General features: G+C 48.2%; 1 protein-coding gene across 1 annotated transcript in view; it reads right to left on the bottom strand.

The window, feature by feature from the left end:
• Positions 1-15930, bottom strand: part of UBE3C (ubiquitin protein ligase E3C) — a gene marked incomplete at its 5' end in the record, with an annotated part of 103077 nt that overhangs the window by 25137 nt on the left and 62010 nt on the right. The window contains 5 exons of the mRNA XM_015570939.1: positions 5729-5976; positions 10011-10143; positions 11594-11691; positions 11959-12046; positions 13461-13565. Of these exons, the coding sequence (XP_015426425.1) occupies positions 5729-5976; positions 10011-10143; positions 11594-11691; positions 11959-12046; positions 13461-13565 (672 nt within the window). The remainder of the gene's footprint in view (positions 1-5728; positions 5977-10010; positions 10144-11593; positions 11692-11958; positions 12047-13460; positions 13566-15930) is intronic.

Consider the following 15930-nt stretch of genomic DNA (forward strand, 5'->3'; position numbering starts at 1 on the left):
TTTCTGGTTTCTTGGGATATATTCCTAGAAGTGGGATCACAGGGTCAAATGGAAGTTCCATTTGTAGCTTTTTGAGGAAATTCCATACTGTCTTCCATAGTGGCTGCACCAGTCTGCATTCCCACCAGCAGTGCACAAGTGTTCCTTTTTCTCCACATCCTTTCCAGCACTTGTCGTTTGTTGATTTGTTGATGATAGCCAGTCCGGGCTATATTTTTTAATGATGTTGCCTGTGATTTTGGTGTCTTATCTAAGAAACCATTGCCTAATCCAGTGATGGCAAACCTATGACACGCGTATCAGAGGTGACAGGCGAACTTATTTTTTTGGTTGATTTTTCTTCGTTAAATGGCATTTAAATATATAAAATCAGTATCAAAAATATAAGTCTTTGTTTTACTGTGGTTGCAAATATCAAAAAATTTCTATATGTGACACGGCACCAGAGTTAACTTAGGGTTTTTCCAAATGCTGACACGCCGAGCTCAGAAGGTTCGCCATCACTGGCCTAATCCACGGCCACGAAGATTTGCACCGTGGGAAAAGCCTCCCCTGTGTGATGAACTCATTCTCCACGAGGGGCCAGGGCAGGCTTCGCAGTAAATGGTGCAGGGACGAGGGGGCCCATGAAGGAGGAACCTCCCACCATCCTGGGACTTGCTCTTTCTAGAGGTGCTCTCTGCTTCCCTTCACAGCACACCTTCTCCCAGGGACCCCCCGGGCCTGACACTTTCCACTCTAACCCTAACCCTCCAGGCCTCTCCCTCCACCCCGGGTGCTGCAGTGATAGAAACTCCCCCAAGGACAACCCCACAAACCCACTGCTGGCTAAGTGAGGCTGCCTGCCAGGGAGCCTGGCAATGAAAGGGGTGAAGTAGTAACACCTTACAACTCGGAGGGTCCTTGGAACAGGCGTGCTGAACAAGCCAGCCACGAGGCCACAGCTGCCTGACACGGTTTATGTCAACTGTGCAGAGTGGGTGCTTCACGCAGACAGAAGGCAGGTGAGCACTGGTCAGGGCTTGGGGAGTCAGGGGATCCGGGCGGTGAAAATGTTCCGGGGTGCATGTGGCTGTCTGTGAATGTACTGAAACCACCTGGACCAGGCGGACTGCATGGTGTGTGAACCATGTCTCAATAAAGCTGTTGTAGCCCTCACTCGCCTGCACCACAACACTGCCGCAATCCAGGCCACCACCGGGTGGGACCAAAAATCCAATCCCTCTGCTCCCCTCGGGACCACAGTCTTCTGAAAACGTAGAAAGTCCATTATCTCAGCCATGACCCATGGGATGACGACCTTACTGCCCACCGTGGAACACAGGGCCCTAGCAGCACACGTGAGGCGCTGCTGAACTCTGCCAGGGGGGAGGTGGGGTGGAAGCGGGCGGGTGGAAGCAGCCTCAGACCATTTGTTGATCAGGCCCGGCTGCACTTTAGTAAAACATTTTTATAAAAAAACAGGTGGGTGGATTTGGCCAGTGGCTAATAGTTGCTGCCCTCCATTCCCGAGTGTCTGTCACCTTTGGTCACACCTTGATTTGCAGAAGCCATACTGATAACAATCCTTGTTACAATCTAGCCGTCTCTCAAAAGGTGTGGACAATAAATGCACTGAAACTTCTTTTCTCAAACGCCTCCCATTCAAACAGTTCACGCCTCAACCTGACAACCCTTCCATGCCGATCCCTGTGTGATTAGTCACGCGTCTCTCAGGTGACAAACCAAGGAGAGAATGTGCGAATATGAGTCAGCTTACCACTGCTAACATTTCAGGATGTGCTGTGATTATTTCTGGGTGTGTGTGCTTATAATTACTGTGAAACTTTTATTTTTTACTGTACATTTCCTTTCCTTTTTGTTAGATTTTCATTTACATTTCATGTCCTTTTTTTTTTTTTTTGGGATCTTCACCTGAGGATATTTTTCCATTGATTTTTAGAGAGAGTAAAAGAGAGTGGGAAAGAGAGAAATATCGATGTGAGAGAAGCACATTGACTGGTTGCCTCCTGCACAAGCCCCAACCAGGGCCTGGGCTGGGGTGGAGCCAGCAACTGAGATACATGCCCTTGACTGGAATCTAACTCAAGACCCTTAGTCCACAGGCCAACACTCTATCCACTGAGCCAAACGGGTAGGGCCCTTTTTGTTTTTAAAGTTTTCATTTATAGATTAAACAATACAATAGACATATAAGAAAGGTTAAAACAGGAAATCATTTGGGGGTCTGGAACAAATGAATTCAATTTACATGATTTCTAATGGGAAAAAATGAATTAAATATTCCCATTCCACTATTCTGTAAATATATTTTTATTTTTAAATTGATTTCAGAGAGAAAGGGAGAGGGAGAGAGAGAAACATCAATGATGAGAATCCTTGATCGGCTGCCTCTTGCACACCCCCTACTGGGGATTGAGCCCGCAACCCGGGCATGTGCCCTTGACCAGATAAAATTTGGGAACCTTCAGTCTACAGACCAACGCTTTATCTACTAAGCCAAACCAGCTAGGGCTTAATCCACTATTTCAACAGGGGAAATAGCCTGGCCGGTGTGGTTAATTGGTTAGCATTGACCTGTAAACCAGAAGGTCATGATTTGACCCAGCCAGAGCACATGCCCAAGTTGCAGGCTCCATCCCTGTATGGGGGCATGCAGGAGGCTGCCAATCAATGATTCTCTCTCATCACTGATGTTTCTCTCTTTCCTCTCCCTTCCTCTCTGAGATCAATAACAATATATTTCAACCAAAGGCCCCTCGACCTAGCCTGCAGGATCAGGCCAAAACCAGCTCTCTGACATCCCCCAAAGGGTCCTGGATTACGAGAGGGCGCAGGCCAGGCTGATGGACCCCACCGGTGCACAATTGGGCCAGGAGAGACGCGGGAGGTTGGCCAGCCGGGGAGAGACCATGGGAGGGCACCAGGACGTGTCTGGCCTGTCTGGCTCAGTCCCGATCGGACAGACCCCAGCAGCAAGCCAACCTATCGGTTGGAGTACCTGCCCCCTGGTGGTCAGTGCATGTCATAGCGAGCAGTTGAGCGGCCTTAGCATACCACGCGCTGATTGGTTGAACGGCTGACCAGTCAACTGGACACAGCGTATTAGGCTTTTGTTATAAAGGATAGGGGAAATAAAAATATATTCCCAGACCATCCAAAAACCCTAACGAATTTCCCCACAACACCATGAAAAATGTGTTTCACTTAGCTATAAAACACAGCAAGGATTCTCGGGTAGCAGAGAAGCTGAGCTTTATGGATAACAGTCTCATGGGTGGATGTGCTGTGTGTACTGAGCAATGCTACTGTGGAGCCTATACACAGGTTACTCCTTCCTCTACACGGCAGGAAGCCTCCCCAGTGAACACAAAGGAGGCAGACGTCTCCAAACTGGAGCTCACATGTTAACCTGGCCCTGGGAAACTCATACTGGTACCTGCTGGTGCGCTCTCCTCGCCCCGTGAGGGAGGGTCTTGCCCACAGCTTGCTCCCACAGTCACTAGAACTGCTAAGATTGGTATTCTTCCTGACTTGCTTCTGTTGGGGGCCTACGTGACACTTGTCTTAGTCTCCTCAGTGCAGTGCAAGACGGGCTGATGAGTGGCTCTGCGGGCCAGGGCTGCAGACTGCGGGCTGCATTCGGATGCCCCCTGCTACTGCTGGGCTGCCTTGGAAGACAGAGCCACTCACCTGACAGAATGGAGCCACCTGCACCTGTGGAATGGCATGCCCCGCCTCTGGGAAAACAGGACAGCTGCAGGGTGGGTGCATTCCCTTTCCTCGGGGGAACCTCTGGGTCTGCAGGACCTGTGGTGGCCGTATCTCCCCCATTAGGGTTGTGGGTCTCTTCCCCTTGCTATTACTCTGTGCTTGTAGCCAATACTGCATCCGGGGCTTGAATGCACTGTGCTAATGCCCTAACCACCCAGGTCTGCTACTGGAAAACTGGCGCGTACACTGTGAGGTGGAATGGGTGATAGCGGGGTGGAGTGTAGGATCAAGTGAGGATATGGCCCACTTCTCCCTCCTAGTCAGTGGAATGGTGTCCGTCTGGCCAGCGGCAGGATCAGAGCAGTTCAGACCTGAGTATTTCCCACATCTTTGATGACTAACAAGCCTCACCAGACTCCCTGTTTGGTCTTGGTCTGCACACAGGCCTCCCTAGCACGGCTCCCTCCCTCTCTCCTCTGCTAGATAAGCCCCTAGCCCACCCTGGCCAAGTGCGCAAATCCCCCCTCCATCAACCGCCATTGGGGACCCCATTGTGTCAGTAATAAAGGCTATGACTCTTCCCTGTGGTCCCCGGAAGAACAGTGTGGCTTCCCTGGGTTGGAGCTCCTATAGGACAACATCATGCCAGGATTAGCAATTACCAACATTAAATTTAGTTAAAGTGCACAAAGCAAACAAAATAACCTTGCATGTTTCTCATTACTAAAATGTCAGTAATCAAAGAGAAAGAAAAGAAAAACCCCGCCCAGCCAGTGTGACTGCGTGGTTGAGCGTCAACCTATGAACCAGGAGGTCACGGTTCGATTCCCAGTCAGGGCACATGCCTGGGTTGTGGGCTCGATGCCCAGGGAGGGGCATGCAGGAGGCAGCTGATCGGTAATTCTCTCTCATCACTGATGTTTCTATCTCTCTCTCCCTCTCTGAAATCAGTAAAAAAGTTAAAAAAAAAAAAAAAAAAAGAGAAAGAAAAAACAACAACGAACTGCTTTTCCTGGCATGGACTTGACCTGGGGGAAGCAGTGAGACACCTGATGGAAATGACTTCCCTCCTCCTGCTTCCCACATGGCACACCCACAGGCTGCACTGTGGTCCGAGTGACTGCCCCCCAAGTTCATACACTGAATCCTAACCCCCAGGGTGATGGTCTTAGGAGGTGAGGCCTTCGGAGGTGATGAGGTCATGAAGGTGGAGCCTAAAAACAGGGTCAGCGCCCTCATGAAAGAGGCCCTCCCCCCACCACATGCGCACACGAGAGGGTAATGGTTATGAACCAGGAAGTGGGCCCCCACCGGACGACACCATGTGGCACCCTCATCCAGGCTTTCAGCCTTGGGAACTGTGAGAAGTGAATTTTGGTTGTTTCTAAGCCAGCCAGCCTGCAGCATTTCAATCCAGCAGCCTGGACCGGCCCACAGATGTCAGTGAGTAGGAGGCCAGCACTGGGAAAGACCCTGACTTGTTCTGACTTTAATGGCAGGGAGTTTCCGCTGGGCTATGTAACCTTTTCCTTCCTGTTGCAATCCAGCTGCCTTTTAGGATGGTCGGCAGGTGTAGCCCTGGGGCTCCTCAGGGGCCAGTGTTCATAGAACTGCATACAGCACATGCAGCACGAACCACACTGCACAACGACGGTCTCCCGCCCCACACACTGTGAAATTATTAGAACCTGACAAGGATCATGTTCACACTATTATCAACCAGACCCCAGGAGAAGATGCCATGTGCGGCACACAGCACTGCGGGTCTTCTACAAACACAATCGTATGGTATGTTTCCCATGTTTTCGGCACCATCCCAACAATTCCCCTTAACTTACTACTGTGCATGCCAAGAATAAAGATGAGCTCTAGTTATTAGAGGAAAGTGCTCTTCAGGGGTCATCAAAATCACGTAAGAATTCTGAATGAAGGTCTCCACAGAAACCATCGGCCACCATGCAGACACATAAACATCACCCTCCTGGTCAGAGACCGTCCCCACGAGCCGTGTTACCTTTCCAAGCATTCTGCCCAGGAAGTAGTAATGTCTGGCGAAGGAGTCCCCCACGAGCATTTGCGCAGCAGGGTTGGGGTACAGGAGGCCCTCGTTCGTCGTCTTGAAGAAGCCCTGGTTAGGGTTGAAGCCCGACTTCAGCAGCTCGTTCAGGAACTCCCTGAAGATGCCGCCACCGTCGATACCGGCTTCGTCCAGGCCGTGTGCATTGAGCAGGTGGACGCGGATGCGCTTCTTCAGGTCGGGCTCTGGTGGGTGGAGCAGCAAGAACGGGAGGGAGATGAGGAACAGCCATCGGCTTATTCCCAGGAGCAATGCAAACAACGACGCCCAGAGAGGAGGGAGTTGGAATTAGGGCATGAGGGTAACACTGGAACAGATTATTACCAAGAAGGTAAAAAAGGTAAGTGAATAAAGATGCCTGTGAAATGAACGACCCTGTCACTGAGGCCAGTGCCACAGGAGGGCAGAACACCAGAATCGACACCACCACTGAAAACTGATGCTTGGCTGAAAAGGAGGACTTTTTTGGGATAGAATGAGAGGAATCCCCACAAAGGTCTCCTAAGGACAGCACCACCTGGGGAGGACTAACGCGTCCCGACAGGCCGCCATGAGCACAGCAGGCTTCCATCCAGTGCCAGATCCCGGTACGCACAAGCCCTTCCCGCTTCCCTCCTGTGTTCTCCAGGTGCTGTGCAGAGGAGGGAGTGCAACACATGAACGAGAGCCTCCAACCCCATGATACACAGGTGTTGGTACTTCTGAAGTCCAAGAGCCTGGTGTGAATGTTCCATAGCGTTTTGAACATAACTTCCAGTGTGGCCTAGTCTGGGCCTCACACACAGCAGTTCCCACTGTCTCACCAAACGGTCACCTAACCCACCAGCAGGGACCACAGCTGCACCGGGTAAGCCCGGCGAGCTCTTCCTTAAAGCCCACACGCTACTGGGGAAGGCGAACCCAAACCACCTTCCTACGCTCCGCAAAGGGGCCCACATTGAACGCCCACCCTGAGCTAGATCCGTCCCTTCAGCTCCTCTAACCACCTTCTGGGGTCAGACCCCTATTCTGCGGTGAGATGCCCACAGGCCAGCGGTCCACCTGACAACACCGAGTGAGCACATGGGCCGTGCTGCACCTTGGAGCTGCGCCTGCTCCCTGCAAGCAGAGGCTCTTCTCTACTCAAACACATTCTTTCACTTTTAACATTTCACTCCACTTACAGAAGAACATGCTTTCCACTGACGATCAAGTTCCACAAATAGTTATTTGTTTGTAGTATTTTGATTGATATGATTACAAAATATGTCCAATCTCAAGTTCTAGTAAAATGCCGAAAGCACCCAAGCAGACAACCACGGCTGCCGCACAAAGCTGCAGCTGCCCTTCTCACCTTACACATCCTCATAACGCCCAGGCCAAGGGTGGCCAGCCCGGCCAGTGTGCTCAGTGGCTGAGCGTCAACCAATGTTCCAGGAGGTCAGAGTTCGATCCCCAGGAGGGGGCGTGCAGGAGGCAGATCAGTGATTCAGTGATGTTCTATCTTCCCTCCCTCTCTCTTCCTTTCTGAAATCAATACAAATATATTTAAAGAACAAAAATATACTTTAAACTGGGATGAACTATTGCATCCTTTACCTGGGTATTATGAGGATGTGTCATAGATAATATTTCTCAAGATCATTATCATTGTCAGCAGTTAGCAGATTTTTTGTAAAAATTGTAAGCATAAAAATTTTGTAGGTGGGAAATGTTCAACCACTGTCCACCTTACGCTGCAGGGCTAAGATTCACGCTACAGGACGCTGTTCTAAGGAGGTCGCTGTCTCTGAGACACAGCACCATCCACACACATTCCCCTCACAGGCTGAGCTGTCTGCAGCTCCCGTCAGCCACCCCTGTAAACAGCAGGACCACAGCCCAGCATGTGCTCAGAAGGCAGTGTCTTCTAGGGGCCGTGCCACTACATGTTCCTAAGGACACATTTAGAATATCTACGCACACAGGATGGCTTTAGTGAGGAAAGCCTCAGTGCGCGGTTACTTTGATTTTAGCTTAGTATCCTTTCTTCTTCAGGAAAACAATGTAATAAATCCTGCCCAGTAAAGAAGTAACACTGGAAAGCAGGGGTGAGCGAGGCTCCTGGGAGAAGACATGGCACAGGTCAGCCTGCCCCAGCCACCGTCACCATGACAATGAGGACGTCAGGAGCCACTGCGTTGCCATCCCGACCCTCCGAACAGTCCCCACATCCTCTCATGGGCAAGGCCCAGCCCACACTGTCACTGTGGGAAGTGCTGCGATGAGGTCCCCTGCCAAGGCCTGTGCCACTATTTGCTCAGCGCCCAACTGCGGAGGGAAGCCACTCCACTTCTCCGAGGTCCACCCGGCCAACCTGCAGGTGACGGGGGCTGGTACCCACACTGCAGAGAACTGTCCTGAGATGGAATGAGATAACCGCTATCCATAAAGGATGGATCTGCTTTAATAACTAGATGATATATGGGGTAATCATATTAACTGATTATATGTAAATGATCAGTCAACAGAGCACTTCAAACTGATTCCCTAAGTGAATTAAACATTCTAAGATAATATTTAATTTTACTAATTTGCCTAGTAAAATACTAAATAATTTTAACACATGGTTTAAAATTTCATACTAATAAGAATTAGAGAACATTTGTAAAGATTTAAAGCATTATAATGCATATTACACGTATTATGAGAAGATTTTTCCCAATCCATTAAACTGAATGCAATTATCAGCTTGCACTTAGGAGGTGGAGTATCATCAACTTTGAATAATTTCTAAGTTTAAGGACACAGTAGGCAATTGGGGTTTGCTATAATTGGGCAATATTAATGTCTTTAAAAAATCACCTACATGAAGTAGTTTTAAAGCCAAACTCACAGTAAGCACACACACTGACTTGGGTGAAGTGCTCACACGGGCTGCACCTGCAGAAAGCCCAAGTCTACCATGTGCAGGCGTGGTGGCCTGGCTGTCCGAGCCTTGCTGTACCCTCACCCATAGACCTGTCTCCTGTCCCTGAGGCGTAGGTCAAGTCCCACCTCTTCATAAAGCTCGCCACCATCCTCCACACTCAGCTCTGCTCTGCACTCTAGGACAACATAGCTGACCTATCATTTCCTGTATCTTCTCCCCAGGCTCAATCACAAATCCAACCACATCCACTGCCGCCAGCTGTGCACTGAACCAAGGATTCCTCCCCAGAACTCCACGCTTCGACTGCGAATACAATGCGACAACCACAACGGACTCATGACAGCCTGTGGGTCCCAAAGGAGGAAGAACTTTCCCCTGTAAAGTATGTGAGACAAGGAGTCAGAGTACCTGACTCCCCCTCATTCATACATAACACAGAACATAATAGCCCAGGCAAGAGTGATCCATCGCAGCTCATGGCGTCCGGCCCGAGGTCTGCGGCGCAGACTAAATGAGAAAGGGAACGACACCCAGTGCCCCTCATGCAGCGCCTGGGCCAGAGCTCGTGGCCTGCGATGTGACCCTCCTCACTGTTCCCACAGGACAACCCCAGCTAGCTCTTTACAGAAAAGCAAAAACAAAAAACAAGCAAACAGAAAACCACCCAAATGAGAGGTTTTGCTTTCCTGGCAGAGAATTAAATTGCTCCTCTTAAGAAAAGGTGCTGTCATTTCCCACCGGACCTGTGACCGGGTCCTACCAGCGTTCCTTTTCAATCTCCTGCATTGATTTAACACAGTATCATGGACTCCACATTCTGAACCTAAAATGATTCATATATAAATTAATATCAAAAGTTTTAACACTGGGTGTCAATCACTAAACCCAGAAAAAATGTGTCACTGACCTCTACATGCTGCCCAAATCATTGGTGCACGTAACCCTCTTGTCTCTTAGGACTGCCCTAAAGCACACTGCTTCTTTAGAAGTCTGGATTGCAACGGCTTTTATTCGAGTGCATTTAATTGGGCTGACAATTGATAGCATTTACATAAACAGGTAATTGTATACAAAATACTGCCCATCCCACTGGGGGGGCGGGGGCCAACTCAATATCTGAAAGGCTTGTGTGGCAATCATTATTTGTCAATCCTAGCAATCTTATTTGATGATATGCACCTCCCAAATTTGAACCCCTACATTTCAGTTTTAAAAAGTCACTGCAGGACAAGATGGTGGACACTCGTTCTTAAATGATTATCTTTTTCTAAAATGATCCCTTGGCCCCCCTGTCACATTCATACATGACACAAAGAGAAGCATACATACCATTTTCTGGGGAAAGTTTGTCATAAGCATCCTCATAAATATAATTCCTTCTTATTGTGACATTAATTCCATCCAGAAATGGGCCATCTCCTTGAACTTCTTGCTTGTCTGCATAAATCAACCTTTGAAAGATCTAACACACGGGGAAAATTATAAGGTTATTTGACAAAACAGAATTTTTGTTATAAACATAAGCAAACAAAAGAAAACTGCTAAATAAATCTTAACTTTTGTATTCCCATAAATCTAAAACCAATTTTAAAGTATCAAATATTGATTTTATGCCTTATCTACAAACGGTAATATTTATTCATGTGTAACATTGCTCCTTTACCCCATTTTACAACAAATTTAAAAAATCCAACCCTATAGTATATATTCAGTATTTTCTATTGTAAACCCTTCATAAAAATCCAGGTGGTGGAGGAAAGAAGGAAGACCAGCTCCGTACAGCTGTATATGAACATTAGTAAGAGCTCCATAATGATAAAATGTAAGCAGTTCTTTAGGCAAAGCTCCAGCAGAGGGAGCTCAGGAGCCATGCACGAGCGGCAGCGTGCATGTCTCCAGGAAGCAGCACTGGCTACAGAAGGAGCACATTCTGTTCACCTCAGAGAACTGCCGGCAAAGCCTCCAAAAGCAGGTCAGTGTGAACAAGTTCTGTGTGTTAGCCAACAGTCACCAGCTATAAAGTGCACATCTCTATAACACCATGTGCAGAGGTGTAGCTTTAAAAAAAAAACGGTGTTTTAAAAAATAATGCAACATTTACTAGACAAAGAGTACTCTACGGCTCCCTTTTTTAAGACACTAGAGGTCTGGCGCACAGATTCGTGCCCTGGTGGGGTCCCTCAGCCTGGCCTGCGGGGATCAGGCCAAAACTGGCTCTCCAGCATCCCCTGCGGGGTCCAGATTGCAAGAGGGCGGTTCTCAGGTGATGCACCCTGGAATCGGGCTCCCTCCTCTCTGGTTCCGGGTCTGTCACCCGAGAACCGCAGCTGCCAAGTCACCCCAGCTTGGCAACCCCTGCGCTGAGCATCTGCCCCCTGGTGGCCATTGTGTATCATAGCTACTGGTCAGACGGTTGGATGGTCGCTTAGGCTTTCATATATATAGATGATAGCCTAACAGGCTTTTTAAGTAGTTACAACTAAAGAAAAAATATTTCAAGTTTGTACGGATACATCTGGTTGGATTACACATTTATAAATCGCTGTTAACTATTACAATCTGATGCAAAAAATATAAATGTACTATTAGCTAGGCCAGGGGTGGTCAAACTTTTTGACTCGAGTGCCACAATGGGTTTTTAAACTGGACCGGAGGCCGGAACAAAAGCATGGATGGAGTGTTTGTGTGAGCTAATATAAATTCAAAGTAAACATCATTACATAAAAGGGTACGGTCTTTTTTTTTTTTTAGTTTTATTCATTTCAAACGGGCCGGATCCGGCCTGTGGGCCGTAGTTTGCCCACGGCTGAGCTAGGCACTAGGCCACTTCAGAGACTCTTTCATTTGTGTTCCTTTTTCACACTGAAATGATATGAAATACTGCACACCCTCTCTGGAGAAAGTCAGCCTACCTTTACCCGCTCTTCAAATGGAACCACGAAGGGCAGCTCCGTCAGGATGGCGAGCTGTCTTTCCTCAGATACAGACAGTGGAGGTGACTCCAAACCCACTGCAACACAGTGCAAACCTGTTAGGTACACATACCCTCCTGTCCAGACCCCCAAGGATACGCTCTGTATGGTTCAACTTAGACATTCCAGAAAGGACAGAGCTATGGGACTACCAGGAACTTGAGGCTGCTGGGGGAGAGGGCTACGAAGGAGCTCGAGGTGGTGTGTGGTACATGTTCAACAAAAATCACAGAACAGGACATGGAAAAGATGAGTTCCATGGTCTGTGAATTACTCCCCTTGGCCCGAGGTTAGAGAGCGCTCACCATCCAGGGTGGACTGCAGGGGGCCGATCCTCCCCATCCGTCGGAACCTCCACACGTGTCTGGCAGCTGGCACGTACAGCTGGGTGACCTAGGGGATCAGCAACCCTGCTTAGTGCTGCCCCAGCTGTCCCAGGTGAGCTGGTGGCCATTTTATGTTTACTGGAGTAAGCTAGGCCCCTCTCTGACCGCATGTCCTTTTCAGATGACCTGCTCATGCCCTCACACACTCACTGTGTGACTGGTTTTTTATGTGCCTCAGGCATGAAACAGCTCTGGCCACCGACACAGACATCAAGCTGGGATGAACTAAGGACTGACATCTGCTTTGCCCCTGACTGATATAAGAGCAACTCCACCAATCAGGTGTCTCCTTGCCCATTGCCAGAGGGTGTGACTGTTTTCTCTAACACATCCCAGGGACATCTCTGCTGATGTGTAACACTGTGACACACTAACCATCATCCATACGACTGCTCCTCCCTCCCGCCCCCTCTCCCTAAAAATCAATGAGAAAGATATCCTCTGGTGAGGATTAGCAATAACAACAAAAACAATAGGGTCAGTCCTTCGCATTTACCAAAGTGGCCGGTGCAACTCTTTTTCTCTTTAGGCTCAGGAGCTCGCAGGCTAATAAGCACATCTGATATCTGGCCCCTGGCCCACTGCACCTGTTCTGAGTGATGTGTGCTACCTGCCCCCCCCCCCCCCCCCCCGCCTGAACCCCCCCCAGGAGATCCTCAGCTGGCCCCTGGCTCTCCCACTCTACCTTCTGCACTGCTCGATCCTCCAGCGACAAAGCACCACCTTGTCTGGGGCTTCCCAGACCTAGGACTGACCCCCGGGCTGACAACTGCTGTTCAGAGGCCCCACCCTGGGCCCTGGCCGTGCTCACCAGCACAGGACCTGTCATGGCTTCAACCTGGCCAGTGGACAGAGCCAGAAGCCACGTGGTTAACTTGATTAAGTGGGGACAGAGTAATGCTTGTGAAACTGTTCCAAAAAGCCATTTTCTTTAGCGTTTCAGTAGTGCCCCTTGTATCTCCTGTATCCTCCATCCCCAAGATTCTGAAATGAACCTAGTCATGCCTTTTTCTGATAAAAATGACATCTCATGCCCTTTATTAATGTTGCTTAATTTTTTAAACTATAGTATTGAATCTACTTTAGCTCTAAATGTCACTAATATTCAAATCTGTCTGTTCCTTTATAAAACCAAGGACAAGCTCCATTTCCTCTAAGTCTTAAATCTATATCGATGACACCAGTAAAAGCAAAATCTTCTTCCACCCCAACAGAGAATCATCAGGGTTCAATACAATTTGGGGTTAAAAGAGCAAATTAAAATGAATAAAATCAGAATGCATATTTTAGTCTATGAAAATGCTCTGTATTCCATCAATGACCTAAGAGTTACAATGAAAACATTCACAGTTACTATTCAGTCACCTAATAATAAATTAAACGGTTATAAAGGACAAGTGCTGAAAGGCCGCCAGTAACACCTTATCTGCTCGGATGTCTTCCTGCTCTGACAGCCAGTGGTTTGGGGGACAGAAGTTTCTCCTCGTGTCTCTGGACTTCAGCATCTTCACCAGATTGGTGATGACCTGCAGAGGAAGAGAGGACCACGTCACACAAGCCCAGCACGGCCACCATCAGAAGTCAAAGGACTCCAAGAGCGTGTGGCTTGGCGATCATGACCTGGCCGAGGCCAACGGATCAGGTCACAGGAAGGTCTCATTTTGTGACCACAAGAGTGAGCTTTAGGTACAAAGCAGCCCGTTATCTGCCAACAGAGAGAGAAAAGCTAACATGGGCATGCGCAAACGCTGATTTTAAAGAATGAGGGAGGCAGCAGGGAAGTTTTTCTCTGTCTCAGCCTCTGGAGTTAGGTCTACTTCCCACAGCAGCTCCACACGTCTTAGGTCTTTTTTAAAAATACTTTACAATTTTTATTTATCTTTTTGTTAATCCTCACCCAAGGATATTTTTCCATTGATTTTTAGAGAGAGTGGAAGGGAAGCAGAGACAGAGAAACACTGTTATGAGAGAGACATCAATTGGTTGCCTCCCCCCTGTACCCCTACCAGTGCTGGGGATTTAGCGTGCAACCGAGGGACATGCCCTTGCCCGGAATCAAACCCAGGACCCTTCAGTCCGAGGACTGGCACTCAATCCACTGAGCCAAACTGGCCAGGGCAAGTGGTCTAACTTTCTTCACAAAGCTTCTTCCCCGACTGCCCCGGCCCAGCCACGCCCTCCGTCCCTCGCCACAGTGTCGTCCTGTAGCACTGGGTCCGCGGTGCACTAGCTTCCTATGAACACAGCCCAACCAGCTACTGGAAACCTCTATGACCGACTTGGGGTCAATAATAAATTGTAAGTTTTATAACATATAACTAATAAGATCTAATGCCACTGTCTATTTAAAAGACCTGAAGTTCTATATTAAGTAAAAATGTATTTGTGATAAACAAAGATAAAGCAGCATAAAATTGTAAATCCAAATTTCTAAACTTTTACCCTCAAGATTTGATCATACAACTATTCTGTAGTTAAAGTTAAGATTATAATGGTGTTTTCTGAAAAAGTGAGCCTGTCTTTTAAGTAAAAGGTAATTTGCATAAAGAATTAGGATAAAATATAATTTGGATAGAAATGGTAAATTAGGATAATGTGATAAGTTTCCAAATACATCCACCAGACAAGCAAGATCACATCATCTCACTAGTTAACAGAGAGTCCCTTTAACACCACTTGTCAGCACCGGGAGCACAGACACTTCTTCCGCGACGCCTCCCCAGAAGCTCTGTCCCACGGAAGTGCTGAGACAGGGTCTGTGGTGGGGACACCTGGATGACATGCCCACAGACAGAGAAGCCATCCCTGACCATTTGGCCATGCAGACCCACAGCATCAGTAAAAGCCTCTCAGGAACTAGAGCACAGCTTAACCCACTGACCTGTGACACCTGGTGGCATTTGAAAGCCTCCCTTAATACCCTGGTGATCACCTTTCTGAACCAGCAGAAATGAGCCGCCAGATTCCTAAACTTTGGCCGGCTGTGCTGGGGGTGCTCAGGGAGTAGGTCACACAGAGCAGGTTTGGGGACCACTGCCTTCGCGGGTGGCTCAGAAGATGAAGACACCCTAGATTTGGGTTCCACCTGGATAACTGCTGGACAGAACGAAATATGGTCGCTGCCCACGCACCTAATTCGTGGAAACTCTGCTCCCTTGATCTGGGGCCCAGATCAGGCCACAGGGAGCCATGCGCTCCTGCGATGCAGGCAAACACAGGCTTCCTGGATGAAGCAGTGTCTTACCTACCCAATTTCACAGCCAATTACATTGGTACTTTATAAATTCAAATTTAACAGATGTGCTGAAATTTAGCCGTAATATGCCACAACTATTAGCATCTTAAAGACATGCTTTCTGAAAAACATTTCGGTGCATTTACTCCATTATTTCTTCTGGCTTCCACGTACCATCCCTGGAGTCTTGGCACCCTCATGAATTTATCGTCCCCAATGTACAGCGGAGGAAGCAGCACCACTGGGGATAGGGCCGTGCTCACAGGCACACTGGGGCAGGGCCAGGCCTCCGAACTCCAGGAAACAGCATCCCCCACCATCCCCTGGCATTCGTCTCCAACCAAACCATGTTTACGAGAACATTTATTGTATATAGGTCACTAATATCATTAAACTACCTGTGGGCAATTAATGTCATGCTTTACATTCTTCCTTTACATTATTGTGGAATTAAGCATCACAAAGTTTCAATATAGGGTATTTATTTTCTTTCATGTTTCACACTGTAAATGTGAAAAAAGAACTAATCACATATTACTTAAATATCCTACATTATTTGTCCTCTTTCCAAAAAAAGAAAAAAGGAAGCAGAGGGAATAAGAAAGAAGATACAGAAGCGATTTAGGCCCTAACCAGTTAGGCTCAGCGGATAGAGC

Source organism: Myotis davidii, unplaced genomic scaffold (assembly GCF_000327345.1).
Source record: "Myotis davidii unplaced genomic scaffold, ASM32734v1 scaffold747, whole genome shotgun sequence".
NCBI classification, from domain to species: Eukaryota; Metazoa; Chordata; class Mammalia; order Chiroptera; family Vespertilionidae; genus Myotis; species Myotis davidii.